This window comes from Lissotriton vulgaris, chromosome 5 (assembly GCF_964263255.1).
Source record: "Lissotriton vulgaris chromosome 5, aLisVul1.2, whole genome shotgun sequence".
Classification (NCBI taxonomy): domain Eukaryota; kingdom Metazoa; phylum Chordata; class Amphibia; order Caudata; family Salamandridae; genus Lissotriton; species Lissotriton vulgaris.
Genome location: NC_141693.1, coordinates 1,340,027,375 through 1,340,047,033, shown reverse-complemented (window position 1 = coordinate 1,340,047,033; position 19,659 = coordinate 1,340,027,375). Strand labels below are relative to the sequence as shown.

General features: G+C 46.0%; 1 protein-coding gene across 1 annotated transcript in view; it reads left to right on the top strand.

Moving 5' to 3' along the window:
• The window catches only part of SYCP1 (synaptonemal complex protein 1), a 5,090,281-nt gene extending 5,071,093 nt beyond the window's left edge, over nucleotides 1-19,188 (top strand). Inside the window, exon 40 of the mRNA XM_086919665.1 lies at nucleotides 18,798-19,188. Coding sequence (XP_086775791.1) covers nucleotides 18,798-18,941 — 144 coding nt within the window. The 3' untranslated portion in view covers nucleotides 18,942-19,188. The remainder of the gene's footprint in view (nucleotides 1-18,797) is intronic.
• Nucleotides 19,189-19,659: the final 471 nt, after the last annotated feature.

The following is a 19,659-nucleotide window of genomic DNA, read 5'->3' as shown; positions in this document are numbered from 1 at the left end:
ACTTTTTTCAATTCGAAGACAAGATCTATTTGCAGGTGTCTGGCACTAGCATGGGGAGCGTTTATGCCCCCAGTCTAGCGAATTTGTATGTTCACTCCTTTGAACAACAGCACATTTTTAATGATCTTAACCCTTATGTCGATAACCTCAGAACCTGGAAAAGGTATATCGACGACATTTTTGTGACGTGGAGAGGTACTAAAGATAAATGTCTCGAATTCCTGGAATGGCTCAACACCAGAAATTCTTACTTGAAATTCACCATCGAGATAGGAGAACATGAACTTGCCTCCCTCGAATTATTGATTCTGGCCAAGCCGGAGGGTTTGCATTCCGAGTTATACAGAAAACCCACCTCAAGGAATTCACTTTTGCTGTTCGACAGCCATCATCCGAAATCATTGAAGGAAAAGCTTCCATTTGGACAATTTTTGCGTGTCCAAAGAAATTGTTCTACAACTGCAGCCTATAAAAGACATTCCAGCATTTTGTGTAACCAGTTGGTTGCCCGGAAGTACCCACCTAGGTTGGTAAAACAATCCATGAAACGGGCCATGAACAACAACCGGTTAGCCCTATTGGAACCCTCTACACCGAAAGCTCCTTTGGAACGACTTACATTTGTTCACACTTTTGGTACCCTATCCAACAGTATTCAAAAACTAGTCAAGAAGCACTGGCCTATTCTAAATTCGGGACGATTAACTCTACAACGTCCACTATTTTCGTTCAAAAGAGGTTCCAACTTGAAGGACAGGCTGGTACATACGAGACCCCTTGAAGAACAACCAAGAGCGATCGGGTCACTGTGGAATCTTCCCCCAGTCACAGGACACCATCCCTGTGGCACGTGTCTAGCTTGCCCACAAACCAATAAATCAACCGAGATAGACATTGGAACATCAAGACCCTGGAAACAAGTAAAATTTACCAATTGTAACAGTGATCGACTCATCTATCTAATCATATGTCCCTGTGGGTTCAAGTATGTAGGGATGACCACGCGGAAAGTCCGTATTAGAATATCGAAACACAAAAGTACGATTCGCTGTGCGAGACAGGCAACAAAACTCACTACTCACTTTTTAGAGGCCAAACATCTGTCTACTGATTTCCTATGGACTGTTTTAGAGCAACCTTTCATTCCGTCACATACCGCAGATGTAGCAAAATACCTATTGGTAAAAGAACAGAAATGGGTACTGAAGCTCAACACTCATCGCAAAGGGCTCGCTCAATGACGATATTCCATGGTCCACTCTGTAATTAACTCTACTCTGGAGTATTCCTGTCTTCAGCAAACCTAATCATCTATACTGACTCATATAGAGATAGGGAGAATGTGACTTACCAACTGAACTGATTTAGTCTCCCAATGAAGTCGCTATATGTCGAATTCCTTATTTGATTGTCATTCCTGATTGACAGTCACTACACTGTTTACGAATTATGAATGAGGGTTAAATTTCACTTATATTTCACTTCTACTGTGTGCCTGGTGTACACACCTTAACACAGTGCTATTACGACATCCTTCTTTGCCTTTAGTATACGCAGGGCATACATACACCAATACTCTACAAATACTGCCTTGCTGCAGTTAGTGCTGTTTTCAGAAGGTCGCGGTACCTCTGGATATAACGTTTAGCATTATTCATGATGGTTCCGAAACGCGCATATTTCTCGCGCTGGTTCTGTTTACATTCCTGTAACCCCAGCAACATCTATGACAAGCGCGATTGCAATCCTTGTTACCCTAGCAACACCTATGGCAAGCGCGGTTACATGGTCAGCTCAGAACTGACGTATTGGATTGCAGAGCTCTTGATACCACCTGGTCTATCCGCCAATCAGATCGCGCTAGATAACAAAGCTCTGTCCTGCCGTTCGGTGCCTCCCCAGTTGGTTCAGACGCCAGCTACGGAGTACCGACGGACAGGTAAGAGTGTTCCCCGCTCCTCCACCGCAGCGATAACTACACAGATTGGTAACAGATAGCCCTCTGATACACCACGCTCCCTGCTAGCGGCTTACGAGTGGCTTCACAACAACCATTATCCCCCGTTTTTTTAACAACAGCCACAAACTAACTTAAACGGGCCAATAACTCGTTTGGTAAGATCCCGTTTTCTCTTGTACTTTTCAGTAGAGAGGAGGGTAATTATATGAAGGTTCTTGCACACTGTGATAAACATGTCGTAACTTTTACATGTCTTATAGAGCGGTGCTTCACTCTTCTCCTGAGCCACTGCCAGGTGGGGTGAGGTCGTCATATCTTACAGACTATGGTAAGATTTCTGTTTTCTTACGTATTTGGAATGTAAGGTATATATCCAAATATTAGACAACTGATTACTCTACTGTTATGAGTGCGTATGTCAGCACCAGTAATTCTGACATAGTCTTAGGTCTATACTGATTGGACCTAACTACTGAATGAGTTCTAAAGGTGTAGATATCCAAGTCTGACACTCAATCCTCTTTTTTCTTTCTGACTTTATAGTGAACAACACTAGCTGTAATTTCACGACGAAAAATTGCACTTTGGAAACTGCAGGTGACAATCGCACTTGTTTGTTCTACACTATTTCTCTGTTGTCACTTTTCATTTTTCACTATCTTGCAGTAGCATAGTTTTTGTTTATATGGTCCTGATGAAAGCAAGGACGAAGGAGTCCTGAATTGCTGAAACATGTCGACCTGGTTCCACCTTAGACAGCCCATTTAATCTAACTGTCTTTGACAAAAATTTTAATCTTGGTCAAGTGAGCATCAATTGAATTAAGTTAGTTCTATGCTCTCTTATCCAATTTTATAACACATTGTTTTTTTTTTTTCTATTCACGTTCATTTGCACTGCACTCCCCAGTCACACCACATTTTCACCACTCATTAGTTGTCACCGAGTGGTAGACCATACTGTTGTTGGTACAGCGAAGAAGACCTATTAACCACCTGGTCTCCTTATGCATGTGACGAAACATACTCACACGGATGGTCTGGACAAATCCCAAATGATGAAGGGTGGATCCGAGTGGTGACTGATGGGTATTTTCCTCATCCACTTGAGATGTTATTGCACACCACGCTTCTGCTCAGTCAGTTAAAGGGTTTTGCACTGTCGGGCTGGTGTCTGTCATCTTTGAACTCTTCCCTTTTCTAGACCCTCTGATACTTTTTTGTAGTTGTGTTGTAATTTCCACTACTTTCTGGTCTCCAAGAAGGACAAGGGACTGCGTCCTATCTTGGACCTCAGAAATGTCAACCGATTACTCCAGAAGGAGAAGTTCAAATGGTTGATGCTAGCTCAGGTCTTGTCTGCCCTTGATCCTGGAGACTGGATGGTAGCGTTGAACTTGCATGACTCATATTTATACATGCCTGTCCTGCCGGCCCACCAGCGTTATCTGCAGTTCACGGTAGGCCACTAGCATTTTTAGTTTACTGTGCACCCCTTTGGCCTTACCAGTTCCCCTCGGGTGTTCACTAAAGTGATGGCGGTGGCCGCAGCTCATCTACGCAGAACAGGGGTTCCAGTCTTTCCCTATCTCGACAACTAGTTGTTGAAGGCGGGCTCGCCCCAGGCAGTCGTCTCCCACCTCCTGACTGCGGCCGACCTCCTGCATTTGCTGGGGTTCTCCACATCAATGTGCCGAAGTCACACCTGATTCCATCTCAGAAGCTCTGCTTCATCAGAGCGGTTCTGGACTCGACGCGGCTTCAGGTTTATCCTCCCAAGCAGCGAGTCTGGGATATTCAGGCTATGATTCCGATCTTTCAGCCTCTATCCCGGTTTCGGTCAGGATGACCCTCCGGCTCCTGGGCCTGATGGCCTACTGCATCCTGCATCCTGCTAGAGGATCATGCCAGATGGCATATTCGGGCTCTGCAGTGGGACCTGAAGTTCCAGTGGGCGCAGCATCTGAGCAACCTGTCCAATCACGTCCAGATCTTGGAGGGCACTGCACGACAATTACAGTGGTGACTCATGAATTGCGATTTGGTCAATGGCAGATCCCTTTCCCTTCCCCATCCGGAGCATACAGTTGTGACAGGCGCGTCCATCCAGGGATGGGGCGGCCACATGGGAGAGGCGGAGATAAGAGGACTCTGGTCTCCGGCTCCACATCACCGTTCTGGAGCTTCCGATCCAGCTTGCACTGAAGGCATTCCTTCCCTCTGTCCGAGGAAGAGTGGTGCAGGTGTTCACGGACAACACCACCTCCATGTGGTACTGCAACAAACAGGGCGGGTGGGGTCATGGACCCAACGTCAGGAGGCTCTGTGCCGCTGGACTTGGCTGGAACTCCAGGGCATTTCCCTGGTGGTTCAACACCTGGCAGGTTCTCTGAACGCTAGGGTGGACAAACTCAGCCGCAGGTGCACGATGGATCACGAATGGCGTCTGAACTCGGATGTGACGCAAGGTCTCTTTTAGCAGTGGGGAAAGCCTTGGTTAGATCTATTCGCCACTGAAGAGAACACACAATGTCATCAGTTCTGCACGTTGGAATTTCCAAGGCGGCACTCGCTCTGTGACGCTTTTCGTCACAAGTGGAGTTGCGGTCTACTATACACCTTTCCGCCTATACCACATCTACCCAGAGCGTTGAAGAAGATCAAGCGCGACCGAGCCCATGTCAATCTTGTGGCTCTAGAGTGGGCTCAAAGAGTATGGTATCCCGTGCTACTCAGCATGGCCATCGATCCCTCAATCAGACTGCCTCTTCCTGAGGATCTCCTGTCGCAGCACCAGGGGACGGTCCTCCTCCCCAACCTGTCCAGCCTCTACCTCCTTGCGTGGAGATTGAGCAGCCGCAGTTGATGTGTTTTGACCTGTCTCCAGAAGTTTGTAATGTAATCTTGGCGGCCAGGCAGCCCTTCACTAAGACGGTATACGCCTGCAGGTGGAATACGTTTGTGGCATGGTGCACAGCAAAGGCTGTGGATCCCCTTTCTGCCCCTCTTTCAGAGGTCCTTCTATTCCTACTTTCTTTGGCCCAGCAGGGCTCGGCTTTGGGCACTATCAAGGGCTATCTCTCGGCCATTTCAGCCTTTTTACGGCTTCCAGATCAGCCTCCCCTTTTCAAGTCCCCTGTTGTAAGCAGGTTCTTAAAAGGCATGACTCATCTTTTCCCTCCGGTTCATTTCATAATGCCTCAGAAGGACTTGAACCTGGTTCTGACATATCTGATGTGTGCTCCCTTTGAGCCACTTCACAACTGTCCTCTTCGTCTTCTCACTTTGAAGACTGCTTTCCTGGTTGCCATCACCTCTGCCAAAAGAGTGAGTGAGCTCCACACTCTTTCTTCGAAACCCCCTTTTCTCTCAGTCCATCCAGACAAAGTTGTTCTAAGGACTAGTCCATCTTTGCTGCCAAAGGTTGTCACTGCCTTTCACATCGGGTAGACCATCACTTTGCCCACTTTCTTCCCGCCTCCGCATCCTTCGAAAGAGGAAGAGAGGCTCCACCATCTGGACGCAAAACGTGCACTCTTTTTCTACCTGAACCGCACTCAACAGTTCGGCACCAGTGGTCAGTATCTTGCATGGCTCTGCGTTCCAGGGACGGAAAGTTGTGTACAGAACTGACGTAAGCGCGCAAGGACGGCGTCTAAGTAGCTGCTGCGACGTCATCCCGGCGACCACTACGCCAACGACGGACACGGAGCCGTTACCAAAGGTAAGTCACTTGTGTGTTATCATCAAGAAAATCATCAACAAACACCTGGAACTACTTTAGAATAAACCAGAGTTCAATTGATTATTAAAAAATAAGCCCCTTTTCGAAGAACATGAAAGAATTACTGACTACACCAAAAAGGAAAAGTCAAAAACAAGAAGAAGGCACTAAAAATGCTTTGATTACATACACTGCAATAATGGAATTAGTGGCAATATCATCAAACACCCTAGAACAGACGAGCAAGTTATACTTAGACATTCAAGAAGTTTGTTATTCACCTAACGTGATTTAATGCATTAAATGTCCATGTGGGCTAATGTACATCTCTAAAACAGAAGGAAAGAACAAAACAAGAATTACGGAACAAAAGCATGATCAGCAACAAAAACACTAATTCAAATCTAATTCTCCATTGGTTAGAAAGCAGACATAACATTCCTTATGGTTGATTATTACTTACAGAGTCTGTACAGAAGTACGTTTGATAATGACATTTAAAAACGTGTTGCAATAAACAACTACTCCATGTCTAGTACAGTTTCTAATAATGTTGTTAGCTTTCCATCACTCAGTCAACCACAAAAAAGATGTGTACAGTTGAATTAAGTTAAAAAATATTGATTCATGATATTTCCTCCACCCTCATTGTTGTTCATATTTTTCACAGTGGTACCTAAAGAAGAGAGTGACATCCCGAAATGCATTGTGCAACAGACACACGATCGGAAATGAAACTTTCTTTTGTAAAATAGGCCACTTTACCAGCTTTTTAGTTTTTGTTCAAAACAGGGTAGTGTTGTGTAATTTAATATCAGCAAATTAATATTAGGGATATCAAAGATTAACAAATCGTTAAATTAAAAAGCGAAGTCTGATGAACAGTTGCAGTAGTATTGAATTTTGTGTTGAAAAATTGTTGATAGAATCAATTGCTGTGTGGCCAGGTTACAAGTGATCAGTGACACTTGAAGCAGAGTTGTATTATTACGTATGCAAGGCAATCATATGTTCCTGACCAGCACGCTAAACATAAAAAACAGCAACAAAATACTTCAAGTTGCCCTTAACTGATGTATCAGTAGTTGTGCGCAATGCACATATACTTACAACACAGGGATGTGTGCCATGATGACTCTTCACTTTTCTCTGCACCAAAGCAAGCAGCCTGTAATGGCAGTGTGTGAGTGTGAAGCACCTTCTACTAATTCAGACATCCCTTATGGTGAACTTAGTGGTCTTTAATAACCTTTTGAAACCCTCAAAGTGGCAGCTGTGGACAGCAGCCTTATCTTGAAGGAGTGTTAAGCAGCTTGTTTTACGAGATTAATCATGTTGTGTAGGTTAAATGAAAAATAACCACACAGTGTATATATACAAATTGTTGTATTTATTACACAACGTCACTAACACATTGGTATATGTCCTACCCGGAGATATAAACACAAATACATAATAATACTTCAGTTTCAATAAGGTAAGTAGCACAAAATACAATGTTCTCAGGGGGATACCAAACCATATACCAAAAAAGTGGAATGCGAACAGCGACTGAAGTCAGGACTGGGACCAGGAGACTCAGAGGAGCTGGGGACACAAGGAACCACCAGGGTGAGAACTCAGGAACTCCACGAAGGCTGTGTGCAGAATGGAAACACAGCAGCGTGTCCAATAGCTGTCAACGGGGAAGTTGCAGTTGCAGTTTCGAAGAGTGACGTGGTTTTAACCTAAAGTTTTGTCCTGTGACGAATCTGGGCACCCACCCACAGATAAGCCCTTAAATACCCTAGGAAAGGGGTTAAGATGACTCAGGGGTCCCTCCCATAGGAGGGGATGGACAGAGGGGAAACTACTCCCATGTCCTTTGTCCTTTTTCATGAGAGCGGGAGCCAAAGTCTGCCTAAACTGGTTCAAACTGGAGTATGAAAGGAAGGCACCAATTGTGCCCTTCAAAGCAGTCTGGTGGAGCTGGCAAGTGCCCCTACCCCTGCCCAATACACTAAGTCCTGTCTGGGGAGATGGTCACATCTCCCTGCGACAGGAAACCTATTGTTCTACTTTCCCCTGCTGGAGCTTCGCTCGGCAGCAGGAGAGCAGAATCGTGTCTAGGGTCGGCAGCAGCACTGGTTTGCTGTCAGACCCTGAAAGGCTGTAGCTGGGAGTACAGGGGAGTACCCCAAAGGAGCCCCCAGTACATGGTAATCATACTTCCAACACTAGAATCAGTGTTAGGGTATGATTCCAACATGTTTAATACCAAACATGACCAGGTTTGGTGTAGCCACTATATTGTTCGACATGTCATAGTTACTGATGTATACTATATGTATAAAAATGGCTGACCGCACTTAATGAACCTGGAGAATTGACTTCGGGGTTTGTAGGAGTGTCCTGCTCATGCAGGGACACCCTCACACGTATAACCAAGTGCCCTGCCTTCAGGAATGAAAGGCCTGCCAGAGGGGTGACTTATAGGTTTTAAGTGCAATGACCTAAGATATAAGGAAATGTATATTTGTTGTGAGGGGTTCTAGCACTCACACACACAGGCTGCAATGGCAGGCCTGTAGTCACAGTTTGAGTGGTCTCTCATGGGTGGCACAATACATGCTGCAGCCCATGGAAGACCCATGGTGTATGTATGCCCTGGGCATCTTAGTATCATATACAAGGGACTTACACGGATACACCAGTAGCCAATTATGGAGATACAGAAGTACTTACCATAGTCAATTTAGGCAGGATCCCAGTCAGACTAGTCAAAAAAACATACTAACACCAGCAAAAAGTGGGGGTAAGCATGAAAGCAGATCCCACTTTAATACAATTACCAAGAAGCACTCCAGAGGTTAGTCACCCCATCATTTGTCGTCTTCCACAGAAACTTCATCCTCAGAATCAGAGTTTTGTGATTTGATACCAACAGCCCCATCTATGCTCAGCTCTGCTTCTCCTCTGGACTCCTGGACTCCTGGAGCCCTCAGCACCGGCAGTTACGCTGCACAAGATTTCAGCATTGGAGCCAACCTTTCCAAAGTTCCTGGCCCCAGGGACAGGCCCTTTGACTTTCCTCAAAGCCATGTATTCTATTTTTGAGATGGCTTCAACACTGTCTGACATCCCTTCAAGCGCCAAGGGTCCTTCAACTCAGCTTCCAATGTTTCTGCCTTTCCACTTGACACCGCACCTTAGGAACCAATGCTGTCAGTGTCCTGGTTCGACCTGGCGCTCAGATAAACAGCACTACAGCCGACACTGTGGATGGAGTGGCTTCTTCCTCTGCCTCCACTGCCACCACCCCACCTTCAGCTCCAAGTACGGAACCACCTGCACTGCAGTCTGATGCTGAGATTAAAATGTGCTCTTCCAAAGAGGCCCAACTGCTCTTGGAAGAGGAAGCATTTGGGACCAGACTTCACAAACTTTTTGGGACAGATTCAGAAACTGTTTAAATCCTTTTCTTTGGAGACCAGGACACTCTGGAGTTTCTGGGGTTGTCTTCTGCAAGTGGCTTAGATACTTCTCCAAACTTCCTGTGGACTGCCCCACTGGACCATCAACACCTTAATTAATGTGTCTCCATAAAGTCATGTTAAAAGCCCCATCTGTTTTGGACCTTTAGCTACCAATGACAGAGACCTTACTGAAGCCCACCATCCCTCCTTAGCGATGTCAGAATCACTTCTTCCTTTTCTTACCAGAACCTATTCTGGCGGCATGGGAAAACCCCCCTTCTTCCCCGTCAGTCAACTGGCTCGCAGGTTGAAATTATCGACTATCCTTCCTATCGACATCCCATCACCAGAGAGCCTTGTCATCCAAACTTCTTGTTCGGGGTTCAATCTGGAGGTGCCTTTCTAACAGCTCTCTCCAGTAGGTAATTGAAGCCTCTTGAGGCCTGGGGCAAAAAAGCATTTTCTGTGGAAAATATGGCCTTGAAGTCACTTCACTCCATCTGCCTTCTAGTCAGGCACAAGTATGCCTTGTGGGACATGCCCCAAATAACCGTGCAGCATGCTCCAGACAATATGATCATTTCTAAAAGCTTATTTCAGACATTTAGAATCCCTCCTGCTGTATCATCAAATTTGGGGTTGACACTGCAATTTCTGTGGCCTGGACCATGGCCGCAAACATCCAACTTCTTCTCTGATATCCAAACCAACTTAATGGACCTTACTTTTGATGGGTGCGCATTTTGATGACAAAGCAGACTCAGCTTTGAATCGGGTTAAAACCCACAAGGCCACTGCCATATCCCTAGGCCTACAGCTATTGCCTTAGATAAAGGACTGTCAACATTTTAGTCACTTTCATGACTTTGGAAAACAGTCTTCTTTTAGTTCCAGACAGTATCAACCAGCTCTTCAGCATCAGCCTAACCCTCTCATCAATTTACAAAAGGGGGTGGTGATGAACAGAGTGTCTGAATTGAGCAGACCACTCTTACCCAGTCCAAAGATCAGGGCTTGATCCATCACCGTTATTTATCTCACTGCCCCATCCCAGCTCAGAACCTGGCTATATGCAAATCAGTCTGTCCCTGGCCCAGTGCATCATGGGAACAGGGCAGACTAAACTACCAAGCCAATTCTTTACCAGAAAGGAGACAAGCTACCGGGGACCGGTTTCTGGCATTTCAGCCTCTTCGGCCCGGCTTGCTTGAATCCTGATGGAGCAGTGAGAAAGGGACTCATGTCTGAGTATACCCTGCCACACCTATAGTGGCCAAAATCGATTTACAAAAGGGGGTGGTGATGAACAGAGTGTCTGAATTGAGCAGACCACTCTTACCCAGTCCAAAGATCAGGGCTTGATCCATCACCGTTATTTATCTCACTGCCCCATCCCAGCTCAGAACCTGGCTATATGCAAATCAGTCTGTCCCTGGCCCAGTGCATCATGGGAACAGGGCAGACTAAACTACCAAGCCAATTCTTTACCAGAAAGGAGACAAGCTACCGGGGACCGGTTTCTGGCATTTCAGCCTCTTCGGCCCGGCTTGCTTGAATCCTGATGGAGCAGTGAGAAAGGGACTCATGTCTGAGTATACCCTGCCACACCTATAGTGGCCAAAATCGATTTACAAAAGGGGGTGGTGATGAACAGAGTGTCTGAATTGAGCAGACCACTCTTACCCAGTCCATCAGGATTCAAGCAAACCGGGCCGAAGACGGCTGTAATGCCAGAAACCGGTCCCCGGGAGCTTGTTTCCTTCCCAGTGTAAGAATTGGCTTTTGTAGTTTGGTTTGCCCTGTTCCCATCATGCACTGGGACAGGAACAGACTAATTTGCATACAGCCAGGTTCTGAAACTGGGATGGTGCAGTGAGCTAAAAAACGGTGTTGGATCTAGCCCTGATCTCTTGACTGGGTGAGAGCTTTCTGTTTAATTCAGAGACTCTGTCCCTCACCACCCCTTGTTGTAAATATTTTTGTCCACCCTAAGCGTGGAAGGGTATTCTCAGATGTGAGACCCTTGCTCATTGCACCATCAGGATTCAAGCAAACCGGGCCGAAGACGGCTGTAATGCCAGAAACCGGTCCCCGGGAGCTTGTTTCCTTCCCAGTGTAAGAATTGGCTTTTGTAGTTTGGTTTGCCCTGTTCCCATCATGCACTGGGACAGGAACAGACTAATTTGCATACAGCCAGGTTCTGAAACTGGGATGGTGCAGTGAGCTAAAAAACGGTGTTGGATCTAGCCCTGATCTCTTGACTGGGTGAGAGCTTTCTGTTTAATTCAGAGACTCTGTCCCTCACCACCCCTTGTTGTAAATATTTTTGTCCACCCTAAGCGTGGAAGGGTATTCTCAGATGTGAGACCCTTGCTCATTGCACCATCAGGATTCAAGCAAACCGGGCCGAAGACGGCTGTAATGCCAGAAACCGGTCCCCGGGAGCTTGTTTCCTTCCCAGTGTAAGAATTGGCTTTTGTAGTTTGGTTTGCCCTGTTCCCATCATGCACTGGGACAGGAACAGACTAATTTGCATACAGCCAGGTTCTGAAACTGGGATGGTGCAGTGAGCTAAAAAACGGTGTTGGATCTAGCCCTGATCTCTTGACTGGGTGAGAGCTTTCTGTTTAATTCAGAGACTCTGTCCCTCACCACCCCTTGTTGTAAATATAACCCTCTCATCAGGCAGTACAGGGGCAAGAACAGAGGAAAAGACAGTGGATCTACCTTGCAACCTACCTCCTCTTCCTCTGTAGCCCCAGGAGAGCAGGCCTATTGTGCTTCCTCATACCCCACAAGGAGCCTTTGAGAGGACAGGTGTCTTGCTTTCTTCTGACCTGTAAAAGCCATTACTTCATGTACTGGGATCCAGATAGCTTTCATAATTTGCATTCTCCTGGTAGACGAGGGAAGGGGAGGGGGGTGGGGGGAATAGAATAAGTTTCATTCTCATGTTCTTGCATTTTGTTCATATGCTCCGACTCCTCTGCCTTTGTATCTTAGCTACTTAGGGCTTATGTTGCCCTCGCTATACTATATATCTCGAGATGCCGGACATGTTGTTTCTTGACAAAATCTCAATAAAAGATTTAAACCATAAAGGCCATTACTTCAGAGCAGTGGGTTCTTGAAATCATAGAAAGGGGTTACACCCTTCCTTCAGGCTCTGCCCTCTGTCCCACTTCTTCCCTCTTCTCCTCCTTCAGACTACTTGGGCATTCTTCAGCAGGTGGTGGCAGCTTTGCTCCCCAGGGGAGCGGTGGGGATAGTGCCAGAGCAAGAAAAGGGTCGAGATTTTTATTCATGTTACTTCCTGGTGCCCAAGAAGGACGGCAGTCTGTGGCTGATCTTGGACCTCATGGCCCTGAACTTCTTCCTCAAAAAGGAGAAGTTCACAATTCTGATTGTAGCTCAAGTTTTACTGGCATTGGAGCTTGGGGACTGCAACATGCGCCCTTCCATATCCCTATCCTGTGGTTGCACTGGATGTACTTGCAATTTGTGGTGTGTTTACCAAACTCTGGTTCTGCTCTTTGATTTGACATCAACACCTCAAGTCTTCGCAAATTGATGGAAGTGGTTGCGGCCCATCTCAGATGGTCGGTCATTCCCATTTTCCATACCTGGTTCATCAAAACTAATTCACCTGAGGTGGTGTTGCACCATCTGCATTGAACGGCATCCCTTCTGTTGGACCTTGGCTTTTCGATCAGCCAGCCCAAATCTCACCTGGGGCCCTTCTAATGACTCCAATTCATAGAGTTGGTAATGGTTACTGCTATTCTCCATGCCTTTCCTGCATCACAGAGGATCAAAGACGTTTAGAAGATGGTTTCTTCTTTCCACCAAGACAAGACTGTCCCAGTCCTGATACTCCTAGATCTGCTGGCTTCCTACATTTTCCTAGTCACACACGTTGGCGCATGAGGGCCCTGTAGTGTGGCTCAGCAGGCAGTGGCTCCAGTACAAGGGAGACCTGTTGGACTCCATTGTGATCTCCACAGTGCTGAGGCAGAAGTGGCTTAGTGGGGGAACGAGGCAAACCTGACCTGCTGGATGGCCTTCACTCCCCCTCCGATCATGACTGAGGTAGTGACGGATGCTTCCACCCTAGGGTGGGGTCCTCATGTGGAGATTTGGAGATAAAGGGTCTCTGGTCTCCAGAAGAGTGGGCCCTTCACATCAACCTGTTGGAACTAAGGGCAATTTGGCTGGTGGTCAAGGTATTCCTCCCTTCCTTTAAAGGTTGTCTGTTCAGATATTGAAGGAGAACACAACTGCGATTTAGTAGGTAAACTAGCAAGGGGAAGTAGAGTCTCACCTCCTTTGCCTGAAAGCATTGAAACTGTGGTCTTGGTCAAACCCAAAGGGATCTGGATTACCACCAATCACCTAGCAGAGTCTCTGTCAGAGCCGAGAGCCTGAGCTGGCGCCACCTTGCCAACCACAAGTGTCATCTTCTACCAGAGGTAGTCATGGACATCTTCACCCAATAGGGCACTCCTCAAGTGGACATATTCGCCTCCTCTGAAAATGCTCCGTGCCAGCAGTTCTGAGCCCTCCAGTGCCCACTGAGGGGAGCCTTGGGGGACGTGTTTCAATGGAGGTAGAATTTCCAGCTGCGTTATGCATTTCCCCCTCATACCCTTGATTCCATGAGTTCTCAGAAAGATTTGCGAAGCCCCAGCCCAAGTTATTCTCTTCACCCTGGATTGGCTGAGCAGGGTGTGGTATGCATACCTTCTGCATTTCTCAACATGTCCCCCACTTAACCTTCTGCTCAGGCCAGACCTTCTTTCCCAGTCGGCGGGAATAGCTCTGCACCCCAATCTCTGAGACTTCCACTTGCATGCTTCAAGAATGAGCGGGGCAACTAAGCTTCTTCCCATTGCCATGGTTGGCATACTCTTGTCTACACATCGCACCTTCACTAAATCTGGCTACTCCGGCAAATGAGACAATTTTGTTGTTTGGTGTGCAGACAATGTTGTGGACACTTTACATGCAAACCTGTCTCAAGTGCTGCAGTTTGCACATTCCCTTGCTCAGAGGGGTTGTACAATTGGCCCTGTGAAAGGGTATTTCGCTTCCTTGTCCGCATTCCTCTATCTGCTAGACCAGGTATCCCTTTTAAGTCCCTTTTTTTTTTTTTTTTTGGAAAACCTTTATTGTTATTTCAACCAGTTACAAATATGGGCCTACAACCACCAGGGCCGGCCGCTAATCAGTTTCATCACAGCAAGTCAGTTAGGACACGCCTCGGCAGCCCGGGAAGCGAAGGTACCACAAATTCGATTGAAACTGGCTAGTAGGCATATCAAGCAAATGACAGGATTCTAAAGGCTCCATTGTATAATATAAAAATGAAAGGATCAGGTGCCATACAATATCACAAAGTCGCATAAAGGGCGGGCAAAATAGTAGGACTTTCACAGTTAGACCGATCACATTTAGAACAGTGGCGCTAAGGCATACAATTCAGGATAAACAAGCATACAATCACAGTTCGCACCAGTTAAGCGCCCGCCCGTTGATACTGATATACTATAGAAAGTATAGGCACAGATAAGGAGAGGACCCACTACCCTGACCCGAAAATAGGAAGAAACAAAAGAAAAGGCAAAAGGAAAGATACGAAAGATAAAAAAAGGCCATAGAAACAATAAAGGCAAAACAAAAAATCCCCTTCCCCAACCCCCCACCCGGCACCCCTGCAGATGACTATGGCCTACCCCCCTAGCAGCGTGCCTGTCGCCCCAAATAACTGAAACCCGAAATATAGGAAGAACAAAGAGAAATAAAAGAATAACGAAACCCCTACACTAAAAGTAGAAATGGAGGAGGGCTTTATCGTACACATTCCCGGTCCCCCCCACCGCCTTAACAAAGAATCACCCACAAAACTGACGCAATCGAGCAGAATACAATAGAAGATTACACCGGAGGAAACTATAAACCCCGCCCGGTCTCCGTTAACCTACTAAAGCAAATCCCGTTACCGATGAAACCACGGAAATAGTAAACCCAAAACAACCGTCTCAGCCTTGACCCCGTCGATCAAACTTGCTAACTCCCTCTGGTAAGTAGAGCCCCATCCACAAATTGTCAATATATACATAGAAGTTGCCGAAATATAGTCTGCTACATGGAGAAAGGATAGCAAACCCCAAGGTACATGGCCGGTTCCAACGGTGCCCCTCCCCGACTCCAAGGCCAGACACTGTCCCCTCCGCCATCTTAGTGAACCAGCTGGGAAGGGGGTGCGACACAATCCAAAACAGTTCACCATCTTGACCAAAAGTTTCCAGAGTGGGAACAGCAGTTAAAGGATCCACTGGTAGCAAAGCCAAAGATTCCGACCATATAGTCGATACACAAATCTCACCATGTTCGATCAGTTCCACTTCTGTAGGGACAGGCACAGTTCCATGCACCGGGTCTGAATGCGTCGCTGGGGTGTCTATTGGGAGTAGAGCTGGCAGCCGAGTCCCGAGCGACGAATCGGGGTCCGGTCCCGATCTCCTAAGTCCATCTGCTGCCGACATCAATTTCCAGACCTGGGCCTCCATAGTCACCTGAAGTGCCTCGAGGGCTGCCAGCACTAACCGCAATGAAGGACCGCACTCAGCCCGCTCCGCCGGGTCTCGCATAACATCAGGCATAGTGGTCCCCTCGGAGAGCCGCTCTCCCCGGGGGAAGATTAGGCGGAGCAGGGATGAACTGTGAGAGACAGATCGTCAACATGCGTTCGTGCGCTCCAAATCTCCAACCCAAAGGCACCGGCGATGCGAACGCTAGGCCTCCGGGTCCGGGACCTCCGCCACACCGCCTCGGGCGTCACTCGTCTCCTCACCTTCGATACGAGACCAGGCAGCAGATCGGCAGCAAAGCAGTCCAAAAGATGTCGAAAGTTCCAGGGACCGGACCCTGCCGCCCTCACCGGTCCGCTGTTGTTCAACTAAGACCCGGCTAGACCAGCAATCGAGACCCCGGCTTCCAGACTGGGTTAGGCCTCAAGTCAAACCTCGACATAACTCCACTCCACAATGTCGGAAAAGTCTCGGGATTGCTCCATCGGACTGCAGATTAGTTCATAGACACAGATATGGGGCGGAATATCAGGATAGATGACAGGATCTTCAGGCGAAAGACGGAGGTCGGTGGAGCCGGGAGACTATGTGGCCATCTTAGTTGCTGTCGTCGCTCCTCCCCTTTAAGTCCCTTTTTGTTACAAGATTTCTCAAATGTCTTGCAAATATGCTTCCTCCCACTCCCCACGTGGTTGCCCAGTGTAATTTAAATTTCGTTTTTACCTTTTTTATGGGGAACCTGTTTAAGCCCCTTTACAGTTCTAGCATACGAATGTTAACTCTCAAATCTGTGCTTTGGTTGCCATCACTTCTGCTAGAAGGGTTAGTGGGCTACAAAGCCCTTAGCAGTCATCCCCCATTCACTCCTTTCTTTCTAAACAAGTTGGTATTGCATACCAGGGCTACTTTCCTTCCTAAGGTGGTGACCCCCTTCCATCTATTTCAATCTATCACCCTTCCAGCTTCCTAGCTACTGCTTCATCCTATAAAGGAGGAGGAACAGTTGCATTGGTTGGATCCTAGGCATGTGGTTAACTACTACCTGGACCGCACCAAGAATTATTCGATCAGATAACCAACTCTTTGTCAGATATTGTGGAGTCAAAAAAGGTAAGGTAGTACAAAAGGGGACTCTATCTTAGTGGATCTTCCTTTGCATCAAGCCCTGCTACTCCTTAGCCAACATGGAGCCTCCCGAAGGGATCAGAGCCTACTCAACCAGGGCTAAATTGCTCACTTTTGCATTTGCTACAGGAGTCCCAACTCCAGAGATGTATAAGGTGGCAATGAGGGATTCTTTGCACACCTTCCGTGTGCGCAGGGATGGAAACTTTACCAGATCCGTCTGGCAGGATATCCTTGTCTGACCATCCATCAATCCTCCTCCTGGGCAGGGTGTTGCTGTGCAATCAGTTGTAGGCGGGAGGAATCTGCAGGCAGAAATAACCATCTGAAGAACAAGTTACCTGTGATAATGGTCTTTTTTGTTGGATACTCTCTTTACCTATAGATTCCTCGCCGACCTGCTCACCTCCCCATTTGATGGATGAGTTACAAAGAAAGTTAATAAGATCCCATTTCCTATATTGGAGTACTGCAATCCTTCATCAATGTCAGTCTGCCCTCCCGCCTCGAAAAGCTTTAGAAAAATGGAGGGAAACTGATGTTGGTGCACTGAGCGGGCCCTTTATGGCATCAATGACATCACCTAATATCACTTCTGGCATTGAAGGTGACCATTGCCCTCTAACAACGACTTACCAGCTCTGAAGTTTCCCAAATCCAGTCTGGCGCTTGGGTTTGTTCTACGTGTGAGGAATCTGCAGGTAGATAGAGTATCCACCAGAAAGATTTTTACAGCAGGTAAAAGTAACTTTTTCTTACAGTTTTTTCAAGACATTTTATGCTGAAACTAAATTCCCATGAGCACAAGTTATGCAAAAAGCATAAGAGGAGCAAAATTATGTTAATTACGTAAAACTGAATGATCAAGATTATATTCACCTAAAAAAGCCATGGCTTAATAATGTGTTTCCAATAGATATGGTATCTCTCCTTCCCTCTTCAGATGATCACCGCTCCATCTGCACAGTTTTTTTTCTGATGAAATGTTGTTCCTAGCATTTATTTCCTGGCCTCTGTGGTATGGAGACTGGGTGTAACATATGTCAGTGGGTTGTGTGTGTCTATTAAGCCAAAACCTCTCTAAAAACAGTGTCTACACGTAGTCACCGGGGGCACCGTAACTGGAGCGAGCACAGGAAGGACAGCCTGCAATATCAGGTGTCTGAGCCAGCCGGTCGACCCGAAAAGGCAGAATACAGCAATATTAAGCTATAGGTACTTCTGACCTGTTGCGAAGAAGAAGGGTGAGTTAATTACCTAGCCCCCTAGGATGCTTACAGTTTAGCACCCTAACACTCGATATAGGTCCTGAAGAAAGCCCCCCGGCCCTTTGGGCATCTGTAGGGGCTGAAACATGTTGACCTCTTGCTTGGACCACAAGGTGCTGTAGAATAATAGCACTTCTACACATGCACCTCCGTATTTTTGAACTTTGCCACATCTTCGACCGAATAAAGTTTGTTTGGGAAGGAGAGCTAAGCAATTTTAATCTACTTCACTTTTTTCACCCTATTTCTGAGCACTACTGTCAAAACCAGGTGGTCAACCTCCAGGTGGAGGAAAGCATACTATCAAAACAAGACCCAATGATGATGCTTTCACATTCTAAGAGAAGCTGAGAACCAAGATTTACTGTTCCATCACTCCTGTACGTGAATGAGGGTTTTTAAGTTGGTTACCACACCTGACCCTGGTATTACAGGTACAAATGATCCATTCTCCCCTTTGACTACTTACCTTCGACAGGAAGCCGAATGGCTCAGAGCTTCTTCCTCCCTCTATTGATTAGGATACACCTATTATCCACCATGTAGTACTGGAAACATTTTCAGATCGAGCCTGATGCTTGGTTATATTTCTAAGATGAAAAATCTACAAAGAATATAGTAACCATCAGACAAATGTTTTAAAATCAATATTTAAAATGTTGAATTTATCTTTTAGGTGTACAGTGTGTCCACCCTTAAATCTCCTGGTAGTGCAATAAAACGAGCAGCTGTAAGAAAAATGAGAGAAGCTGGCTGGACTGCCGTATCAAACATGGACCGCAAGAAAAAAATGAAAGCTGCAGAAAGGCTCTTTATTTAGTGTAAAACAAAGCAGATTGTTCATTGAATTATACACAATTTAAAGTTGTTTTTTTAATACCTAATGGTTTGAATATAGAAATGTTTTATTACAGCTTTTTATGTACTTTAGCGATTGTTTTCTGCCTTTTTCCTTATTCACTCAATGATGATGTATCCAGCCTTTATTCTTTCGTATTCACGTTATTGTAGCTGGTTGAAAAAAAACCTGTTTTGCAAAACAGTTAATAAATACCTTAGTAATTTTCCTCTGTATCAACGAGTATTTCAGAACTAGGTAGAATTTACAATGTACCTTTCAAAACAATGGTCTTTCATCCTTTCAAAGTCAAGTCAAGATAAACTTTATTTCGGCTGTACAGCTATAAAAGCACAAGGTATACTACATTTCATAAAATGTGGTTGTTAGTTATTACATAAATGTAAAAGAATGTCAGTGAATTGATGAAAAATAGCATGATACATTCTTATTGTAATATTGTTTTTCACCGGCTAACTACCCAACCCCCCAAGATTAACATACTTGAGCAACAGTACGACACAGGTCTCCCCTCTGCGGATTGTAAAAACTGTTAAAACCTAGATCCAATTTTCCCTTAAGTTAATAAAATAAATTACAAGAAAAAGCATTAAAATTGCTATATCAAAACAAGAATGTTATTACAGTTCTCTAAGTGATACTAGTTATAAATCATAGGACAGATACATAGTTTACGGGT